The 20263-nt window shown below is 40.0% G+C and overlaps 1 protein-coding gene across 4 annotated transcripts in view; it reads right to left on the reverse strand.

Moving 5' to 3' along the window:
* Positions 1-2146: 2146 nt before the first annotated feature.
* Positions 2147-20263, reverse strand: part of ppp2r3a (protein phosphatase 2, regulatory subunit B'', alpha) — a 60689-nt gene continuing 42572 nt past the window's right edge. For 3 of the 4 annotated variants that reach the window (XM_005926048.3, XM_042222388.1, XM_042222387.1), the window contains 11 exons: positions 8682-8966; positions 8269-8372; positions 8070-8172; positions 7887-7961; positions 5558-5801; positions 5284-5332; positions 5098-5187; positions 4811-4986; positions 4550-4668; positions 4182-4288; positions 2147-4078 (listed from right to left, as the gene is read on the reverse strand). In XM_005926048.3, coding sequence (XP_005926110.1) covers positions 3985-4078; positions 4182-4288; positions 4550-4668; positions 4811-4986; positions 5098-5187; positions 5284-5332; positions 5558-5801; positions 7887-7961; positions 8070-8172; positions 8269-8372; positions 8682-8966 — 1446 coding nt within the window. In that variant the 3' untranslated portion in view covers positions 2147-3984. Of the gene's footprint in view, positions 4079-4181; positions 4289-4549; positions 4669-4810; positions 4987-5097; positions 5188-5283; positions 5333-5557; positions 5802-7886; positions 7962-8069; positions 8173-8268; positions 8373-8681; positions 8967-9954; positions 11122-20263 lie in introns of those variants that run through there. The other variant, XM_005926051.3, reaches the window with a different exon arrangement.

Below are 20263 nucleotides of genomic sequence, written 5' to 3' on the forward strand. Positions count from 1 at the left end.
GAGAGACCCATATTCTTTTCATACTCATTTGCACACCCATATTCATCTAATACACTGTAAACAATGCAATACCTACACACGTGCTACTGTAAAATAGCAAATGAGAAAGTTCACAGGTTAGAGTCAAATGTCAATCATATATATTCCACCCCGTAATATTCTTTATATTTTTAGTTGAGCGATTTGTATATATTAATGCCATTTATTAAATTTGTAAACTCTGTAACATATTGTATTATTTAAATAGTTTAATCTGTTACTGTCTTGGAGTAACTGTAAGTCACATAATTTCCTAAGGAATTAATAAAGTATTCTAATTTTGATTCATGGAATGCATTTCTTACCATTGTTCTATTGTATAAAATTAGGTATTGCTTACAGTATTTTAGACACATTTGAGCCAATGCAACACTCGCTGAGAGCAGAAACAATGACACTGTAAGCTCAATGGAGATTGTCTTTGCTACTACAGATTAAAAAAAGGTTTTGTAGCTCATTGGCTTACTTGTCACCTGTATAATCATGCCTCTAAGCTGGGGCAGCAAAAACAGTATGCTTGGAAAACAGCTCAGCTGATGTAATCTACAATCACAATAAACCCTAGATTTTTGGTTGTTGCCAATTTGGGAATCTCATAAATATCCAAAAAGAAAAAAACAAAACAAAAAAAACCTCAACAATGTGACTCATTGACCACAGACTTCCTGTTTAGCTCCTGCTCTTGTCATGGAGGCTCTGATGCTAGCATATTGATTCACTGCAGCGTCATACAAGCCATATAGGGTCAAATGTTATTTGTTAAAAATAACTACAACAGATGAAATTAAACAACAACATGAAAAATCTTAAGCTTTAAGAATGAAAATAGCCAGTATCCAAGACGGGCTATTGAGCACCAGTGCATGCAAACACGTTAAGAGCACAAAGCGTGTGTACACAGGAGGGAATAACGATGTCTGAATGTGACACGTGTGTCATGGAATAAGACCATAAAGAGCAAAGAGGAAATATTTTTTTAAACATCTTTATTTAAACTTTTAAACTTAAAATGAAAGCAACAAATAACAGGAGACAGGACAGAAAAAAGAAAGAAAGATTGAAAGACTAAAAGAAAGAATTGATGGATGTAAAGAGGGAAAACCATGCCAATACAATAACCACCAGACTTTGCATCACATCTCAGCCTACTCAAGTTTTCTGTGCACAGATCAAAAATAAACTCTTTTCTCTACCTTTAAAAGTAAAGTAAAACTCCTGCATGGCTTTGCTCCTTGCCTGATGCTTGGAGCGTGAGCACCAGGATACTTTGCATAGAACCAAAAAGTCGTCGTCCAGACTTGATGTCTCATCACCATAATTAGTTCTTTCTTGTATACCGTATAGGCGAAGAAATCTCTTTAAGAGTGAATGAATGTGATCACAGCAGTGAAAAATCTGTCTCAACAGTTTCTATATTAGATGATATCTTGTATCTACAAATTTTGTGATTGTCAGGTTGGGTAGAAAAGAGGATTTCACCCACTTCTGCTGATAAAATCCACTGCACGTCTAACACAAGCATACACACAGCTAACATAATTTACCCCCCATCCCAAAGCCACACAGTGGCACAGTAATACAAACCATCATATTACAGTTGTTATGTCCATAATGGCTCATTATTACTGTTAATAATATTATAATATTGCTTATTACAAAGCTAGAGAGATTTACAACAAATATAAAGCAGAAGTGGGGTGATCAAGGTCCTTAAAACCTTGCAGCATCCGCAAGCTGTCTTTTTTACCCTTCAACTGCAACTATACTATGGTGAGTCTGTACAGCAAATGCCAGAAAAGGATGTATATATCGGTGAATTTAAAGCCACTGAGGACTACTACTAATTACAGAGTTATACAAGGGCACACACATCCACCGATCCTGGAGCACAATCCCCATGGCAACAAAACGGCTTTAAACAGAGCTACACAACACAGGCTCCTAAAGCACACTCTTCTATCAGTGCAAACACACTCCTAGCTATTACAGTAAATAAAGGAGTTAAAGGGTTCACAGACCAAACTCACATAGTGGCATCTAACCATAAACATTGATTGGGTTGTACTATAACAACTGGTTTTAAGAGATTTTAAGAAAAATGTGCCTGAAAAAAAAAAAAAAGGCTTCATATCAGTACAGAATCTATACAGCAATTGAGCAGTGACACATCTATGCATCTTAGTCTCTATAAAGCACAAACTGTAGTGTCAGGACAATGTACACTACAGAGAGTTCTACTGGAAACTCTTCAGCATGTCTTCTGTTGTTTGAATAACAGGGACACGTGTTCAGAGAATCATTTTTTCTAAAAGCCACAAACACTGTAGTGAAGTGCTGTTTGAAATCTCAAACGTATCTACGTAATGGTTTGCCGGCATGATACCACTACATATGTGAGTTTAAAATTTGCTTTAGGCAACCTATTTATTAAAAGGCATCTTTAGTGGTGTGTTTTTGTGTGTTACAGGTAGAGTGGACTTCAGAAACGCTGATAAACAAATGATCAATAGTGATGAGATGTAAACAGGTATGTAAAAAGGGGATACTTTTGCAGAGACTAAACGACAGTAACAGTTCACATGAATTAGAAGGCAGTGCACAAATTCAAAAAAGGATGTGAGAGAATAAACGGAGAAGATAACTCTGATGATGAAAAGACAGAATGACTTTTCCCAGTTCTCTCTTTTTAACTTAAAACAATAAAGCTCAGCTTTCTGTGTAATGTACTGTATCGGTGCGTCTGTCTTGGATGTGCGCTGAGCTTACTCAAGCCCAATGTTTTTGTTCTACACTTCTGCTTGTCAAATTGAAAATTCCATAAAAAAATAAAGGTTTAACAAAGAAAAGAAAAGAAAAGAAAAGAAAAGAAAAGAAAAGAAAAGAAAAGAAAAGAAGGATGTGGGAAAACATACAGTGAGATGTTGCATGAGACTGGCAGGAACAACTTACAAATCGTAGGCACATCTATTGTTTCATTACAAATGTTACTGGTGGAAATGTTTGGGCAACTCTACCGGAGAGTTTGATATGACTGGCATTGTGCATCACTTGATGTGCATATCCCATATCTTTCACCATTATCTGATTGAGAATTAATACATTGAAATTGTAGAGCTTGAAAATAACTGTCCATGACTCCGGAGAGCGTCCAGAGGTGGAGCGCTGATAGTGCTGCAACAATAAAGAACAGTTCAGGCAACTAAACTCCTTCACAGAAATGACAGCCAGCCATCAAGCACTGTGCAGGCCACGGATGGCATGCAGTACCACATACTGGCCACTAAGTGGAGGTGCTGATATAACCGCTCAAGCTGTTCTATGACCTCTAATTAAAGGGACTAACAGCTTCCTTTACGAGAAACATGGTGACAAGATGCTCACACAGCAGGTTTCTCAAGGCAGTGTGTGTCATACTTTTAAGCAGTGGACTGTTGCTCTTCAATGGCAGTGTCTATTCATTGTCATTATTTTTTCTACCTGCCAGTTTCTCCCACTAGATGCCTACTTGTGTGCATGGCAGGCTTCCCGTCAGTCTAACTTGAGCTTAGCAAAATTCTTAAAAAGATTGTCCTTTGGCAGGATTGTCAGTAGAGAATTCACAATAATTACATTATTTTACAGTTAAGTGTTTTTCTTTGAGTCCTTCTTGAGCTTACCAAACTTCTGTCTTTGGCTTCTGTGGAGCAAAAAGCTGGAGGCAGGGACATTCTTTTTTGTGTGAATACAGATGCATTATTGCACCAGACACCAGAACAATACTGGTTTATGGCCATACTCACACACACATACAATACAATAACTCCACAGAGAAATCATGAGACAGGAGCCAGAATTCCTTTCTCTGTCTGTCTTTCGATCCATGTATGGATGCATATATCCAGAGTGGCTCTCCATCACCTTGCTGCTTTCTGTTTACCAGAAAGAGAAGCCCAAGAATTCCAAGTTTTATGCAGACAGGTCTGATATGACCAGTTTTTCCATTTTCCCAATTTCTCCAGGAACTTGAAGCTCCTCAGATTCATAGTCATCATCAAATGACCTGGGAACACAACAGAGAGAACCGATATACACCTTTATTCTTAATAAAAATGATAAACTTTTAGTTAATAACGTGAATGAGTGTGAACGTGTCTACGCCTTACCCCTCGTGCAGCTGTTCATTTGCAGTCTCCTCTGCCACTAGTATCTCATACTCCTCTGAGGCATATTTATCCCAGTCAGATGGTTCTGGACCTTCACTATCAATGTCCTGGAGCGCCACAAACACAATACATATTGGTGTTTTATAGCTTTAGATAAAATACATAAAACTAAAAAAAATAATAATAAGAAGAAGAAGCGAAGAAGCTATATGGCACTAGAAAAAAATCCAGCCAGATTATACACTGTGGGGAGTCACAATTTCGAATCGCTAATAACCTAACATGCATGCCTTCGAGTGGATCATCACAATATCAAGAAGATCCACAGTTATAGTTGAATATTATAAATACATTTTGAAGATTTGCACCTTTTGCACAGCAAATGGGTCTCTCTGTTCATGGTCCAGGTACTTCTCCAGGTTGAAGAAAGTGTCAAAGAATATGTGAGCCATCCGGCAGCGTTTCAAGTCACTCAGAGTTATCTTACCTAAAGGAAATAAAACAAACACACATGCAGGTGTAATGTCTCAAAAGCACAATGGGTTGTGTTTGGCCGTCTACTGATTAAAACGTAATTGTGAAATAAGAAAAAAAAAAAAGACTAAGGACAAGAAAGTTTGAGCACTAACCTGGGTTCTCAGGTTTGACCAGGTCGAGCATCTGGCAGAGCAAATCCTGAAAGGGTAGAGGCTCGATGCCCATTCTTTCCATCCTCTCACACTGTTCTTCATAAAAATACTCCAACTCAAACATGGAAAGGACACCATCACCATCCACGTCCATGCAGCGGAACCAGTACTCTATACTGGAAAGACAGGTAACAAATGTGTTACGCACAGACTCAGATTACTTGTTGCATACCTGCAGTGTACTAATCTAAACAATCACACACATATCGGAACAACTTTTGAAATACCTGGTGGGATTTTTTTTGTCTTCCTCAGATATCAGAAACCAGACAAACTCAGCGTAGCTCATCCTGCCTTCTCTCTGCACAGCGTTACCCCTGGAAAGAAAAGAGGCAGAACCATTTAGATGCTCTACAGTTATTACAGTAAAGTAATTGGCTACGTATGCTTGTTCACGTGTGGGTTTTACTCACCGAGTAACAGCCCCTGAAAATAATCTCTCAATGATTCTGTTTGAGGATGCTGTTAAAATGGGAGAATAAAAAGACGAAGTAAATACACAGAAACAAGATGACACTATTTGTAAATCAGTGAAAGCACATTAAAATCAAACACTTAAGTACTGATTCAGACAATTAGATTTTTGGCTCAGTGCTCATATAAAGGATTAGAAAAACCCCAATTGAACTGCTATGGAGCTCTTTCAGCTGGGGGAAGTAAATCCTTAACTGAGATTTGTTTTCTTACCGTGGTTGTTGTATCTCCCCAGATCTTTGGGGTCAATGTACAGATCATGATCAGTGTCCAGCTCCCAAAACTTGCAGTAGATGACGTAAAAGTGTTCGTAGGAGAAGTAGTCAGTGATCTGGTTGATGTCGTCCTCTTCTTCCAGCAGGGCCAGAGTTTGAAGGAAATTACTCCGGCGTAGCTCCATCATTGTGATACGACCTTTCCATGACCGGTTCACTACATAGTATATCCGCTGGATCACCTGTGATGACATTATAGTAGAATAGCGACAAAGACAATTCTATTATATAATAGTTTTCATAAAATGCGCTAATAAAACGAAAGTAAAGCCTCATGATTAATGTGAAAACTTTTCATGATTAATCCTATAATTCAATATCTTCCAAATAACAAGACCTCACTATATTTCTAAAGGAGGTGAGTTTATTAAATTATGAGAGACATCTTTCATAATTTCTGAAATTTTTACATTAACTTTTAACCAAAAAATGATTAATATATCCTTAACAGTGGAGTAGAGAATTATTAATTCTTGATAAGGCTTTTAACAGAATTATTAATAAACCTATTTAGTAATTACAATCGCCTTTGCTGTCTTCAATTAATCATAGAAACTTAATTTGTCCAATTTAATTTATGTATTTGACATCTGGTGGTTTTTGTATTGGTGATTCTAAAAAGTTAAAATCAAGGCAAGGTCTAAAACTGAAACTGTCAAACTAAAAATAAAACTGATGACATTTTCACGAGGTCTGTACAAGCCCCGTCATCCAGATATATTAAAAATATTCCCCATTTGCCAAGAGGAAGACCCACAACACTGGATTATCATCCATTTTCTGGTACATGGACCTCCATGGGTTACTAGCGTCTCATACAGTAGCACGTCAGCTGGTCTAAACTGAATAGGAAGTGTCATAAAATGGGAATGCAGGGGGTGTCTCTATGGAAAGGGATGGTAGGGAATGCATCAGTGTTTCCGTGAAGTCACCGTAGGCTGACGCATCGGTGCAGTGAAATCTCAGTACTTTTAAAAAGCAAACCCTCAGCTTGCACAGCTGTCCCCGTCTACATTCAAAGACTCACATGCTCTACTGTTAATATTCCACAGCTGAGGCACAGAGAAGCTGTTTTGCTGACAACTTAAGAGGAGATTATGGATACTGCTCTATAGTGAGAGTAGGAAGCAGGTGGAAGAGAGTGTGAAGAGGTGGAGGTATGTTCTAGAGATAAGAGAAATGAAAGCCAGTAGAAGCAAGACAGAAGAGGGAGGCAGGTGGAACAGTGAACCTGCAAGGAGCAGAGATAGTGAAGACAGATGAGTTCAAATACCAGGGCTCAAATACCTAAGATTTTGGCTGAGAGTCACCAGAATGGATAAGACTATAATGCTAATCAGATTGAGTGGTTAAGAGACAAAGTTAGACAGACAAGGCTGATATGGTCGGGACATGTACAGAGGAGGGTGAGTGGATATATTAGTCAAAGGATGTTGAAGATGGAGACAAAAACCACAGAAAAGATCAAGGTCATGCAGAGGGTTGACATAATGGAGGAAGATGCTAAGGCTAGTGTGAGTTGGAGGCAAATGTCCACTGTGGCAACCCCTATATGGGCTGCTCAGAGGCATAAGAATAAGGAAAAGGAGCAGGTGAAGGAAGAATATATGATTTGTTGGGGTTTTTTTGTATTTTATAACCTCATCAAGCGATTTCTTTTGGATAATTGGATCATTTTTAGACCAAATGGTAGTTATGGAAAAATATCATTTTATTTGGGGCATGTTTTAGCTTTTATTTGGCATGAAAGAGGAGGCTAGATAGTAAGGTGGGAAGAATAGTATTCACAGCAGAGTCTGGCACAGTTGTGAATTCAGACTGCTGCAGGAAGGACTTTAGCCTTCAGTATAAGGGTCATTATAACTCAATCAGGTGAACTATAATGGCACCCCTAGGACAGAATATTAAAGTGTCATTAAACAGAAAAGATCTTGAGAGAGTTAATTGCTGTTCACTGTTACAGTCACGTTTTAAATGTTTCTGTTATTCACTGGTAATGTGCTTGTACTTTTGAAGTTTTCTCATCTTGAAGCCAGTTAACCTAGTTTCCATTACTTGCCTTTGGTCATGAGCTTTGGACATTTATTGAACAAACAAGGTCATTGATACATGTGGCCATAAAGAGCTCCCTCATTACTGTGGTGCTTAGTCTAGAACTGCTATTCCTTTTCAGTTAACGGAGCTTGTGAGATTTGCTAAAACACAATCTTACAAATAAATATATTTTTTTAAAAACACAGCTGATCTCATTGGTTTTTGCCATTTACCGTTGTTATGTAGCGTGAATGGAATTCAGGTGCATCCTTCAGAAACGTGAGCCCAGGATGTGTATCTACAATGTCCTAATAAGGCAAACAGGAAAAAATTAGTATATAGAGTTGTCATAACAATATAGTGTAGCACAGAAATAACAGAGTTGCTTATTTCATTTATATTGGTACGATATTTACCTGCAGTAGAGGAATAAAGTCTTCCTGCTCCAAGTAGTTACAGCCAGGTTTAGCCAGCAAGTAAACAAACTTTGAGGCATCGTCATGGCAACTGTGCAACAACCTGCAAGAAAGGAGAGGAGAGACGTATGATATCAAAGCCCAGTTGCATCTGTTTTATTCTTTTTGTAAGGCTTTAAAGAACATGCGCATGTCTTACTTCCTCCAAGTTGCAATGAACGAGTGAACAGACACAAAGCCTGTCCTCTCACCACCTGCTGCGTAGAACATGGGTGCTTTCCAGTAAAGTGGACACCCACATGCCTGAATGGAAACACAACAACTGCCTGTATGACCTTACTCTGAACAACATGTTTGTTTCCTAGAGTTGCATTGCTTAGAAAGAGCACTGTTTTAACAAGGCCACTACATGCCTGTTTTAACAAGGCCACTACATGCAGTGATTTCTCAGGAAAAACAAAAGCCTTCTGGGAAATGTAAAGAAGTCTCAAGTCTCAATATGGACATTGGCATTTCAACTGCCTTACTGGAATTAAATCTAGATGCTTGCCTTTGTCTTAATAAAGTTTGTTCTATTGTGAAAAACAGGTTGGGGGAAAGGTGTGATTTTACCTTCGCGACCTTGCCCATTTCATAAATATCAGCCTTCTCCTCCTCAAACTCGGTGAAGACTGTCTCAATGGCAGCAATTTCTGCATCGTGGTTGGCAGCCGGGCCCAGGGCAGGAAGCCCACGAGGGTAGTAGAACCTGGGAATGTTAATGGCAGGAGGAGGAGGGGTGACTATCACCGGAGCTGGAGGAGGGCTGGGTGAGCGTGGCGTGGGGGCTGGTGTGGCTGTGGTTGCAACTGGAGCGGGAGGAGGCGTTCCGGGTTTCTTTTCTGGTTTCGACTGGATCTGAAAAGAGAGAAGGGAGATCATGTGTGGGAAAGGACAAGCATGGATGGGTGTTAATTAGCTGTTTGTGGTCCTAACTTTAAACATCATATTTCAGCTTTTTTTGAGACAATGCTCCAATGACTGAAAGACTGCAGTCTTGGTGGCTTACTGATTCAAACTACCTGCCTTAGTCTAGATGTAAAACGTACCTTGCTTCCTTAACTTTGTACGCATTTTAATGAAAAGCACAAATAAGAATGAAGAATTTAATCACTGTCATAGATAACTTTCCCCAGAGCTGTAGATAAGATACAACTTCACTGTAGTATGATAGAGAATCTACGTAAAAGGTTGAACTGGAAACTCAAAGTGACTCATAAACAACACACAAAAGACTATTTTTTCCTGCCATTCTGTTAGTCATAGATGAGTAAAAAGCGGTCACAAGTGCACTTTTATTTTAACCTTTGGCAAGAAAAGTTCCAGGTGGCAGAAGACACATCCATACAGTCAGTCCTCAGAAAAATCTCAGAAAAAAATGTATTACCAAATAACTTACATGGTCAAATTTACCCCAAGACCCCAATATTAGACTACATCCTAAATGTGATACGCAACCAATTTTCCAGAGCTACTTATTAAAATATGAAGACAAAAACTGGAGCTTAATCAACACTGCATCTTAAATCAAAAGTCATTGTGTTCCCATAGGGACTTCCTGGTCTCTTCTCTTGGGCCTTCATACTCTGTGTATTGAGCAGGACAGCTGTAGCAGTCCTCTCCTTCACACCGTTCATTCTGTCACTCTATTCCTGCACCTCCTGGCCTATTAATACCCAGCTGGTATCTGCCTCAGAATAGTTTGTCTTCCCTGGCATGTCACTCTGTGTGTGTTAGAGAACCAGATGCATCTAATGTATGTGTGTGTACACAGATATACATTTGCATCTGCACATCTTTATGCGCTTATAATTATTATTTTTTTATTATTGCATGCACACTTGACCTGTTGTTGCTGGAAAGACTTGATTCTTTTCTTGAACCGTGAGGGGAGGACAAAGTCACACCCCTTGGCCAGAAAGGCCAGCTCCCCCCTGAGGTCAGGGTCCCTCCGTAACGATGCCTCCTTGATCATCATGGTGGAGGCTGAGGCTCACAACACCCCACCAGACACGGACACTGATGTGGCTAACGACAGGGCGACTACAGATTCACCAGCTTGCCCAGCAAGTGATAAGAAAAGGGATTGACTATGATAGGTTTACCCAACAGCTCAGATATCCAGGAGCCAAAACTGGAAAACCACTTCAGGAAAACAAAGAATATCCAGCACGTGTGGCATTTCATACAAAGTGTCCCTTAGGAATTATTTGCACTCAAAATCGGTCTCCTTCAAACTTCACATTTATACTCATGCTCCCAACACTTTGTCCTGTGGGGCAGTAATCCAGCAGTGTTTCTATGTAAAAAGATGATCCTTAGACGTCCTGTGCTACAGTGCAGGACGGGAGGCAAAAACATGGTACCGGGCTGTTTTATGGCCCAATGCAATCCCAAATCGTAGCTTCTTTCTGGGGAAGAAACATTGTGGTGTCCCCCTGTCAGCTCTGAATGTATGTATTTGATGTAGCCTCACTGGTGCCTGCTGTTCCAAGCTGGGCTCTGACAAACTGCACTGAGAAACATGAGCCATGCCTGGCAAAGCACGCACATATAACAAACCGGCTGTCCTGAGCATTAGGGTGGTGGGAGGCGGGGAAGTGCAACCATGTCGCATATCTTGGCGTAGTGCTTTGCAGGATATGAGCCCTCCTCTGTTCCTGCCTCCTCCTGCCGACTAAAGTTAGCCAGTGGGAAGTTACAACTCAAAGTGACTGTGATTGAAATAATTTTACTGCAGACAGGAAGCTTAAGTTGGTGCTTCAGGGTGAGTGGGTTGGACAAGCAAGCTGAAATATTTTCATAGCGGTAATTTGGGAGGCAGTGTTGAATCAGCGGGCGAGACACCTGTCGTTATATCTGTTGACAGAATTTCCACTGGGCTAGCTCAAAGACTCAAAGCAGCATTCCCTTTTGAACATAATGAAAATCCACAAGTGTCACCCTGCTTCAGAGCCAGTCGGTGTGTTTTTTTTTTTAAATAAAAAGAGTATATCATCATCATCATCAACTTTATTTATAAAGCACTTTAAAACAACCACAGCTGACACAAAGTGCTGTACATTGGAACTGTAAAATAAAATTACATGAGATATAAATAAAAACCAAATAAAACAAGAGTGAAATCATTAATTAAATAACTACTTCAATTAAAAGAGAAACTAAGTCTCACTGAGGTTAAAAGCCAAGGAATAAAAGTGGGTTTTAAGACGTGATTTAAAAGTGGACAGTGAAGGGGCCTCTCTAACATGCATGGGCAAATTATTCCATAATTTTGGAGCCACAATAGAGAAGGCCCTGTCCCCTCTGAGCTTCCTCCTGGATCTCGGTACCTCCAGGAGCAGCTGGTCAGCTGACCTGAGAGACCGACAGGGTATGTGGGGATGAAGAAGCTCAGAGAGGTAAGGCGGGGCAAGACTGTGAAGGCATTTAAAAACAAACATAAGAATTTTAAAATTAACTCTAAAAGACACAGGCAGCCAGTGCAGAGAGGCTAGCACGGGGGTTATATGCTCTCTTTTTCGAGTTCCTGTTAGGAGTCGTGCAGCCGCATTTTGAACCAGCTGCAGACGTGAGAGCAATGACTGACTGACCCCCACATAAAGTGAGTTACAGTAGTCCAGGCGGGAAGAAATAAAAGCATGGATCACTGTTTCAAGGTGCTGCCTCGAAAGAAAAGATTTTACTCTTGCCAGTCGCCTTAAATGATAAAAACTGGACTTCACCACTGCTCTGATTTGGTTGTCCAATTTAAAATCACTGTCCAACTTAAAACCAAGGTCAGTAACAACAGATTTAAAATAGACTTCCAGGGATCCTAAAACAACAGAGGAGGACTCACAGGGACCACTGGGTCCAAACACCAACACTTCTGTTTTCTTTTCATTAAAATTTAAAAAGTTTAGAGCCAACCAAGCTTTAATGTCATCTAGACATGTCAAGAGAGGTTTTATGGAGATGCCATCCTTGTGTTTTAGTGGCAAATAAATTTGGCAGTCATCGGCATAACAATGAAATGAGATCCCATGCCTTCTAAGGATAGAACCCAGAGGCAATAGATACAGTGAAAAGAGCAGTGGCCCTAAAATTGAGCCCTGTGGGACGCCGCATGACAGAGGAGCAGAAGACGATTCGTAACCGAGAAGGCTGACAGAGAAAGTTCTATCTGACAAATAAGACCTAAACCAATTAAGTGCAGTGCCACCAATACCCACTACATCATGTAATCGAGAAATTAGAATATTGTGGTCTACGGTGTCAAAGGCAGCAGTTAGGTCAAGCAAGACAAGAACAACATGGTTACCAGAATCACATGCCAGAAGGATGTCATTAAAAACCCTTAATAATGCAGATTCTGTGCTGTGAAGGGTTTTAAAACCTGATTGAAAAACCTCAAAGATTCCATTTTCATCTAGAAAATCTTTCAGTTGACTAAAAACAATTTTCTCTAAAACCTTGGAGACTAAAGGCAGCTTGGAAATAGGCCTATAGTTCGCTAAAACTGTGTGATCAAGGCCAGGTTTCTTAAGCAGTGGCTGACTACTGCATGTTTGAAATTTGCAGGAACCATACCAGAAGACAGACTGCTGTTAATAATGTCAAGGACATACTGTTGTATACTAGGAAAAATTTCTTTAAAGAATTGTGGAGGGACAGGATCCCGTGGGGAACCTGTGGGCTTAATATGGTGAACCACATCCTCTAAAGTGGAGAGCGTCACAAGCTCAAACTGAGTGAAAACAGCAGCGCAAGGGACAGAGACAGAGGGGTCAGAGTCAGGAGCTGTGATAAGAGCCCTGGTGGTGACAACCTTTTCAATAAAAAAGTTCAGAAAATCATTGCAAATCTCAGGAGAAACTTCCAAACAGGCATTCAAAAGAGTATTAAGAACAGTGTCAATGGTCCTAAATAACACACGTGGGTTATGACAGTTGGAAGAAATAATATTTGCAAAATATTCCCTTTTTGCCTCTTTAACAGTGTTCTGGTAGCGATGCCAGCAGTCTTTTAGAATTTGAAATGATACATGCAGTTTATCCTTTTTCCACCTCCGACATTCCCTCTTAACAGCACGACTGCTCTGAGTTTAAATCATTCATCCAGCCCTTTGTCAGTAAAACAAAATCACAAATCCAAAGCAACTACTGACAATCTTCCATAATACAAGGTGATGTGGTTATCCCGCTAAGTTTCTCAAACAAAATCATCAGCTTACTGTCACATGAAAGAAAGAACAAACAGCAGCTCCTCTTAAGAACTGAGAGGATGAAAAAGGAACCGTTCGGCATTTTTACTCGACTTACAGATTCTCAGAATAGATGAATTATTAATATTAAAAAAACAAAACAGTAAATCCTTACATTTGAGAAGTAGTAAAAACAAGGAACCAAGATTTCAGTTATCAAATTTTATTAAAGTAATCACCTCTGCATCTAGTTTTCTGCAATCAATAATGCAGAAGTAGCAGTTGAATTTTTGGAAGTAATAGATTTACTGCTGTCTGTTTCTATGCTCTTTAATGTATGGACACCAACGGTTAGTAGCAATATCCAAATGTGAAATATCAAACCACATTACTGCTCCTGAATGGCGATTGAATAGATACATGGACAGTACAGACAAATTTCCTCGGATGGTAATAGCTAATTAACAGTGAGAATAAATAGAGCATTAACTGTCAGCAGTGTGTCCTCGAATGCTCCCTGAAAGGCTTCCCTTAAATTTACCAAGGCTGAGCTAAAACCCTTTCGATGCCAAGCAACACCAATCTGAAGCCGAACACAGAGGGGATCCCTCAGGATGTACAGGGTGACCCATTTTAAATCTGTCCAGCTCAAATACCTAGAAGTCTAGGACAGTACACAAGATATCTGCACATACTGTACTTGATGCATCATGACTGCCACTAACAACTTTATTTAATACACTGTGTTACTTTCATCTTGGTCAAATGGTTCATTTTATAGCTTGAACAATTTTTCCCCCGTTTTTCTACTATTGTATTTGTTCCATTTGTGACACTATTGTTTCCTCCAGTTTGAGCCATACTGCATACAGAAAGGTTCAGTGTGCATGCATGTGTGTGAGTAGCTTTCCAGAAAAATAAATGAGTCACCTTGTATTTTAGGGTAACTCCTCTCAGATCCCCGTGTGCCCTGCTGAATTCTTTGGAACAGCTGGGATCCATACTGAAGCCAGGGTTGCATACCGATCCCACACACAGATACAGATACTGTCACATGCACACATTGTCTAATGCTAGCTACCTATTACCTCCATGCTTCAGAGGGAAACATTATACAGCAAATATATTGTATCACTCAACAAATGTGCACTAGAGTCTCACCAGCCTATTATCTCATGTGAAATCCCACCCTGCTTTTTGACCCTTTCTTTTTCTTTTTTTTTTCTACTTTCTTTCATCCTGGTCAGGTCAATGAAAGGGAGTTCATTCTCTCCACTTCCTCTGCACAACCTCTTCAGCTGTAGCAATGAGCTTGTGTTATCATAAATCTCTGTATAAAGAGTTACAGTACTTGTGTGAGAGTGTAATGGGAGCCAGAAAGGAATGCCACCAGGCAGCTGTGTGCTCTTTTCCTGTGACTGACAGTCAGTATAACCCTGCCCTGTCAAAATTGCTCCGTTTGGTCCTAAAACCCTTGTTCTTAAATCTTCAATTTTCCTCCTGGAATCTTGAATGTTCTGTGATGATTAGCCTGCTATTAAAGATTTAAAAAAAAATAACAGAAAAAATGAATAAAAACAACCAATTTACTAAGCTATACAAACTGTAAAACTCCAGTGACGGTCCATGGCACTACGTATGAAGTTAGTGAGCTCAGGTGACATGAAAACACTCACTGGGACAAACTGTTCCTACAAGAAGGGACACATGAGGCCAACAGAAATGCAACGTCAAGGCAGAATTTTGACTAGTTAATTACTCAACTTAAATTAAATAATTAAATAGCGTAGAATTTCATATTCAAGCTGTACTTATAATCAGCTTGAATATGAAAATCTATATGAAATGGATCTGATAACTGAGCATAGACAAGACAATGTGCTTGTGTAGTTTCTCTTTCCAAGCATGTCAACATCTTTTAATTTAGTTGTTTTAATTAAAAAAGGAACAGCTAAATTGTATTCATTACACCACAATATTCTAAACAAATAGCTGGTGAACTTAATTGAGTATTAAGGAGCTAAACAAACAAATGTTTCCCTCATGTTGGACCAAAACATCTGATACCGACTCATTATCAGATGTATCCTTCTGACACTGACTCAATATCAGATGAATGCAATAATAGAGAATGTATCCACCTGGTTCTGAACTCAAACAGTGGGACCAGTTAGATCAGACAGACTGCTCTGACAACAGGATGATCCATTGGGAAAGACTATTTGGTCATCTTATCAAGTATGTTGCACATCAGCAATCTACTCATAGCCCCTTACATGTCACTTTGAATATGTTCTAAGTTGTAAAAAAAGGATTTGTTGTTGTTGAGCATCCTGCATCCTTCCTGAATATATTTGGTTCGAACCTACGTTTTCTTACACAGACAGGAGAAAAAGAAGCATAACAGTGAAGAGAAACTCTGGCGGCTGATGGAAGTTTAACAGGAACAAAAGGCAACGTAACAGGTGTGTGTGTGTGTGTGTGTGTGTGTGTGTGTGTGTGTGTGTGTGTGTGTGTGTGTGTGTGTGTGTGTGTGATGTCTGCAAGCTTTTCTCTGCCCACCCCTCAGATCTAATCCAGCCACACAGCCACAGAAACAGGTGAGTCAGCAGCCTTCACAACACTGATCAAATAAATGCACGATGGGAAGCACAGCAGGTCAGCTGTCGAACAACAACTGCCGCCTTCATCCGACTGTTGGCACTTGACACGCACACATGTGCTCCTGCAGTCTTTACTAGTGCATTGATACATATCTCTAATTTGTCAGGGCATATTGCACATGTGGTTGTGTGCGGGTGTGGACGTGCGCCTTGATGTGTTCACTTAACAGGAACCAAGTCTTTCAGAGCAGCTTAATAGTGTGAACATGACAACTTCCTAAACACACACACACCTGCTCTATGAAACTGCCTGTCCGCTGTGTAAAATTATCTGTGTAAATATAGCCACCGATTTCACGTTTATTTCTGCTTCAGGCACCAGGCAGACTTAACACACACACACACACACGACAACAAACATTGAGAAAGACATGTTTGTCAAGTCAAAATTAAATTTACTTGTAAAGCTATAGCCAACCATTTACTGTTTAACTGGACTGCTTAGATATTCTAATATGGAAATGTTCTGACACAATTTACTACTATCATAATAATAATGTGATAATGACCTTATAGTTCTTTATACAGCATTTAAAAAAAGGCTTAAATTACTGAAATATCCATGCACACTTTTAAGTACATAGGAGAATTAAAGCAATTATTTTATCATTGGCAAGTGTGCACAGTTATGCATACCAGTCTCATAATTTTATGTAATGTTATTTCTAATTCTTGCAATGAAACCAACTAGGACAAATAAAGTTTCAACTTGAACCCGATACACATGGAACAGGCTACTATCGCCTCTCCATCCATCTGATTATACACACACACACACACACACACACACTCACTTTAGACCAGGCCTGCCAAATGCCATCTCCATGGTGACAACCCTTTCCCTGGATCGAGTGTAGGGAGGAATGCTCCCAGGGTTCCCGTGCCAACAGTGGAAAGCAGAGTTCACATCGCTGCTCTATTCTTTACACCCATTCTCTCTTCCTCTCAAGAAGAACACACACGCATGCATACAAACACACTCATACATGCGCGCCCACACATACAGTTACCTTGGGAACCTCCTCTCTAAACTTGGAAGAATGAACCGAGTTAAACTCCCGCTTCTGTGATAGACAAAGTTAATCAGTGCTGGCTACGGTCTAACTCACATCCCAATCACAGGAAGGCAACATGGGAGCAGTTAAAAACACAGCTGCTCTAATTGTCTGACTGGAATCAGACACTGATATTACACAGCTAAAAGTCCAGTTACTTTTTGTCAAAAAAAAAAAAAAAAAAATCCTAATACGTACATAACAGGGACTTGTATTTATAAGATTTGGATATGTCTGAGATTACCTATAAACTAAATAGAGCCCTATATTTTCTATTGTCTACAAATCTTCATAAACAGATATTAAAGAAGATACAAAGAGATAATTTTCCACGTGTTAGATCTGTGATGCTCATATGCACTTTCTCGCTAAATGGTTACATGGCATGGAAATGTAAAACATTAGCATGCAATTTTAACTCAATATAAACTGCCCGAGTGGTCACAGAAGGGGATGTTACGATGTTACGAAAATATTTATAGAGGTTTAGTGTCAATTTTTTTACTTATTTCTGGGAAACTTGCCAGACAAGCTACATCTGAAAAATTACACAGTGAACCATTTCCCTTATCTGGGAAAACCGCCTGTCAACAACTAATGCTTAATAACAACAAACTCCAGTCCTTCACTGGCATTTATTTTTATACATATGGCTAACAGGGCAGGTTTTGCATTACATTTCCCATGGCTATCTTAGGATTTAGAGCAAGTGAGCTAATCCTACATCAGCAATAGTTTTGGTCCTCAGCATGGAGCTACAGTGAGGGAGCTGTCACTAGAGTGCAGCAAGAGACCTCAAACCACCAATACCAGAGAAGATCAGTCCTGCTTCCTCTATAATTATTTAAATATATAATATTTTGGAATATTAAAAACAAAACTCTGTACATGACACTCAGATAGCACTATAGCATGCACACAACGGATATAATCCTAAATTGCAGCTCATTTAAAAACCAACAAAGAAACATTAGCGAAAAGGAAACTGCTTTCTTCTAACATGCAACATAAGAAAATATATATCAGTCTGTGTCGACATAATATCAGACAAAAGGTAACATTTCTCTCATACCAAGTATATTGCACCACTGTCCTTCCAACTGTATAACTGTGAAAATGTCGCAATCAGTGGAGATTATGTTTAAACATGGAGCAGTTTTCTCTAAAAAAGAAGCAATATTGCAACAAAAATAGTTAAGTATAGCAGTTTCATTGGTAAATTAATTTTCTAGTTGTATATATCAGTTAGTTCACAGATCCTCCTGTAGATGATGCTATAGGCCTTATTAATTTCAACAAACCAGGGTGAAATCAGACTGCAAGCTTACAAAGTACTTTATGGTATGGTTGGGCCTTACAGTCACTAGGGGGTAGCAGCTGTCTAACGGTTATCACTTGTGAGCAGTTTGTCACTTAAATTAGACTGTGACCATGCACCTGACAGAAGATGCTTGTTTCTGCTGCCATTGACCTTCTTGGCTCTGCTTCAAAATGTGTGAAATGACCCGATGGAGTTAGAGGTCAGGATGAAGAAAAAGGAGTCCAATAACTCAGTTATACTACACATCTCTGGGTTGCATTCCACTCTTTTTGAATTCCTTCTGTGCCTCCTGACTTAACAAGCACACATACATTTTCAGTGAAGACATCCAAACATGTTTGTTTTGGCCAAGCGGTGAGAGTATTTTAGCGTTGAGGGAGTTTTCTGGAGAAATCCCACAGGACATTCTGGGTGGAATTGGGTGAAGGGTGAGTTCAAAGGAAAATGAGGGAGGGGAAGAGTGGGGGCTAAATAGGTAGACTGGAAGTAGATGGGTGGGGGTAGGTGACACCCAAGCTCCCACCGAGTCATGGTGTTCTGGAACATTGGCAAACTCTTTCAAGAGGAAAGAAACACACACACACACACACACACACACACACACACACACACACACACACACACACACACACAGTCACATAAACCTAAATCTCCCCCTGGTGCCATGATTCTAAGAGGGAGTCCCCATTAGCCAATCGCACTGCAGAACTGATATTCTGGGGTAGGGGAATCCCACCGCCTACCTAATGCTAATAAACATGTTGTGCTGGTTTTCATGGTGACCCGGCAGGAGGCCCAAAAACTTGCACACTGGTGACTCTTGCTGAGATTAAAACCTTTCAGATGAATAAGTACAGTTCCTTAAAAAAGTCAGGCGTGTGGATTGGTGCGTATGTGTGCAAATGAACACGCACACTGCAGCTGAGGACATCACACTGACAAAAGCACTTGGATCACAGCCAACCTTGCACTAGGGAGTGGTGAATTATGATGTCAGATGCTTAAAAGTGCTCTCTGTGCATATGTGCGCACTAAAAAAAAGGATCATCCAGCCAAATGAGCTCCACCAAGTTGATAGTATGAACATGATCTGATTCCATTGTCTATACCTTGGTGGTATGAACTGTATTGGGAAAACTCTTCCTACACATAGCAACAAGAGCACTGTATGCGTGCTTAAATGAAAGCATTCAACTGTGTGCTTGTGCACCTTGGCCAAGGTCCCCGCTGTGACCTTATTTCCTGTGGAAGGAGCTGAGGAATGATGTCACTCTCTGCTGACCCAGAGTCAACAACTGGGAGCTGCAGATCCCCCCCCTCCCCCCCACTTTAGATGCACTTTGCATTTCTCCTTCCCAAAGCCAACTGCTCAGGAAACCAAAAAATAATTTACTTTATATCTCCATGCTTCTCCTTATCGTTCCTTCCATACTCTTTCAAAACTGTCTGAACCAAAAGAAGTTGCCGATTTCTGTTTTAAAAGGTCAACAGTGCACTTTCCTCTTCTGGCTAAAAAGTCAGATAGGAACACTCAGCCATCTCTTTATAATAAGCTGATATATGGTGAATCACCATTGAGCGGTACTCTGATGAATACTTTCACAAAGGCTCTGAATACCAGGCAATATTGCATTTTTACTTCCCATCTGCATACACTGAGCTGAGTACTCATAACACCAGTCTAATCACAAGCCTATTTTAAGTATGTTAACTGTGCTGTCAGCGAATGAGTTTATATACAACCCCAATTCCAAAAACACATTTTACATTCCTCTCCGTGAATCGCTGCCTTATTGTGGTGGAGGAGTTTGTGTGTCCCAGGGATCCCAGGGGCTATGTTGTCTGGGGGCTTTTGCCCCCTGGTAGGGTCTCCCATGGCAAATTGGTCCTGGGTGAGGGACCAGACAAAGAGCGATTCAGAAGACCCTTAT

This window comes from Haplochromis burtoni, unplaced genomic scaffold (genome assembly GCF_018398535.1).
Source record: "Haplochromis burtoni strain Fernald_Lab_line unplaced genomic scaffold, NCSU_Asbu1 Contig_85, whole genome shotgun sequence".
Lineage (NCBI taxonomy): Eukaryota > Metazoa > Chordata > Actinopteri > Cichliformes > Cichlidae > Haplochromis > Haplochromis burtoni.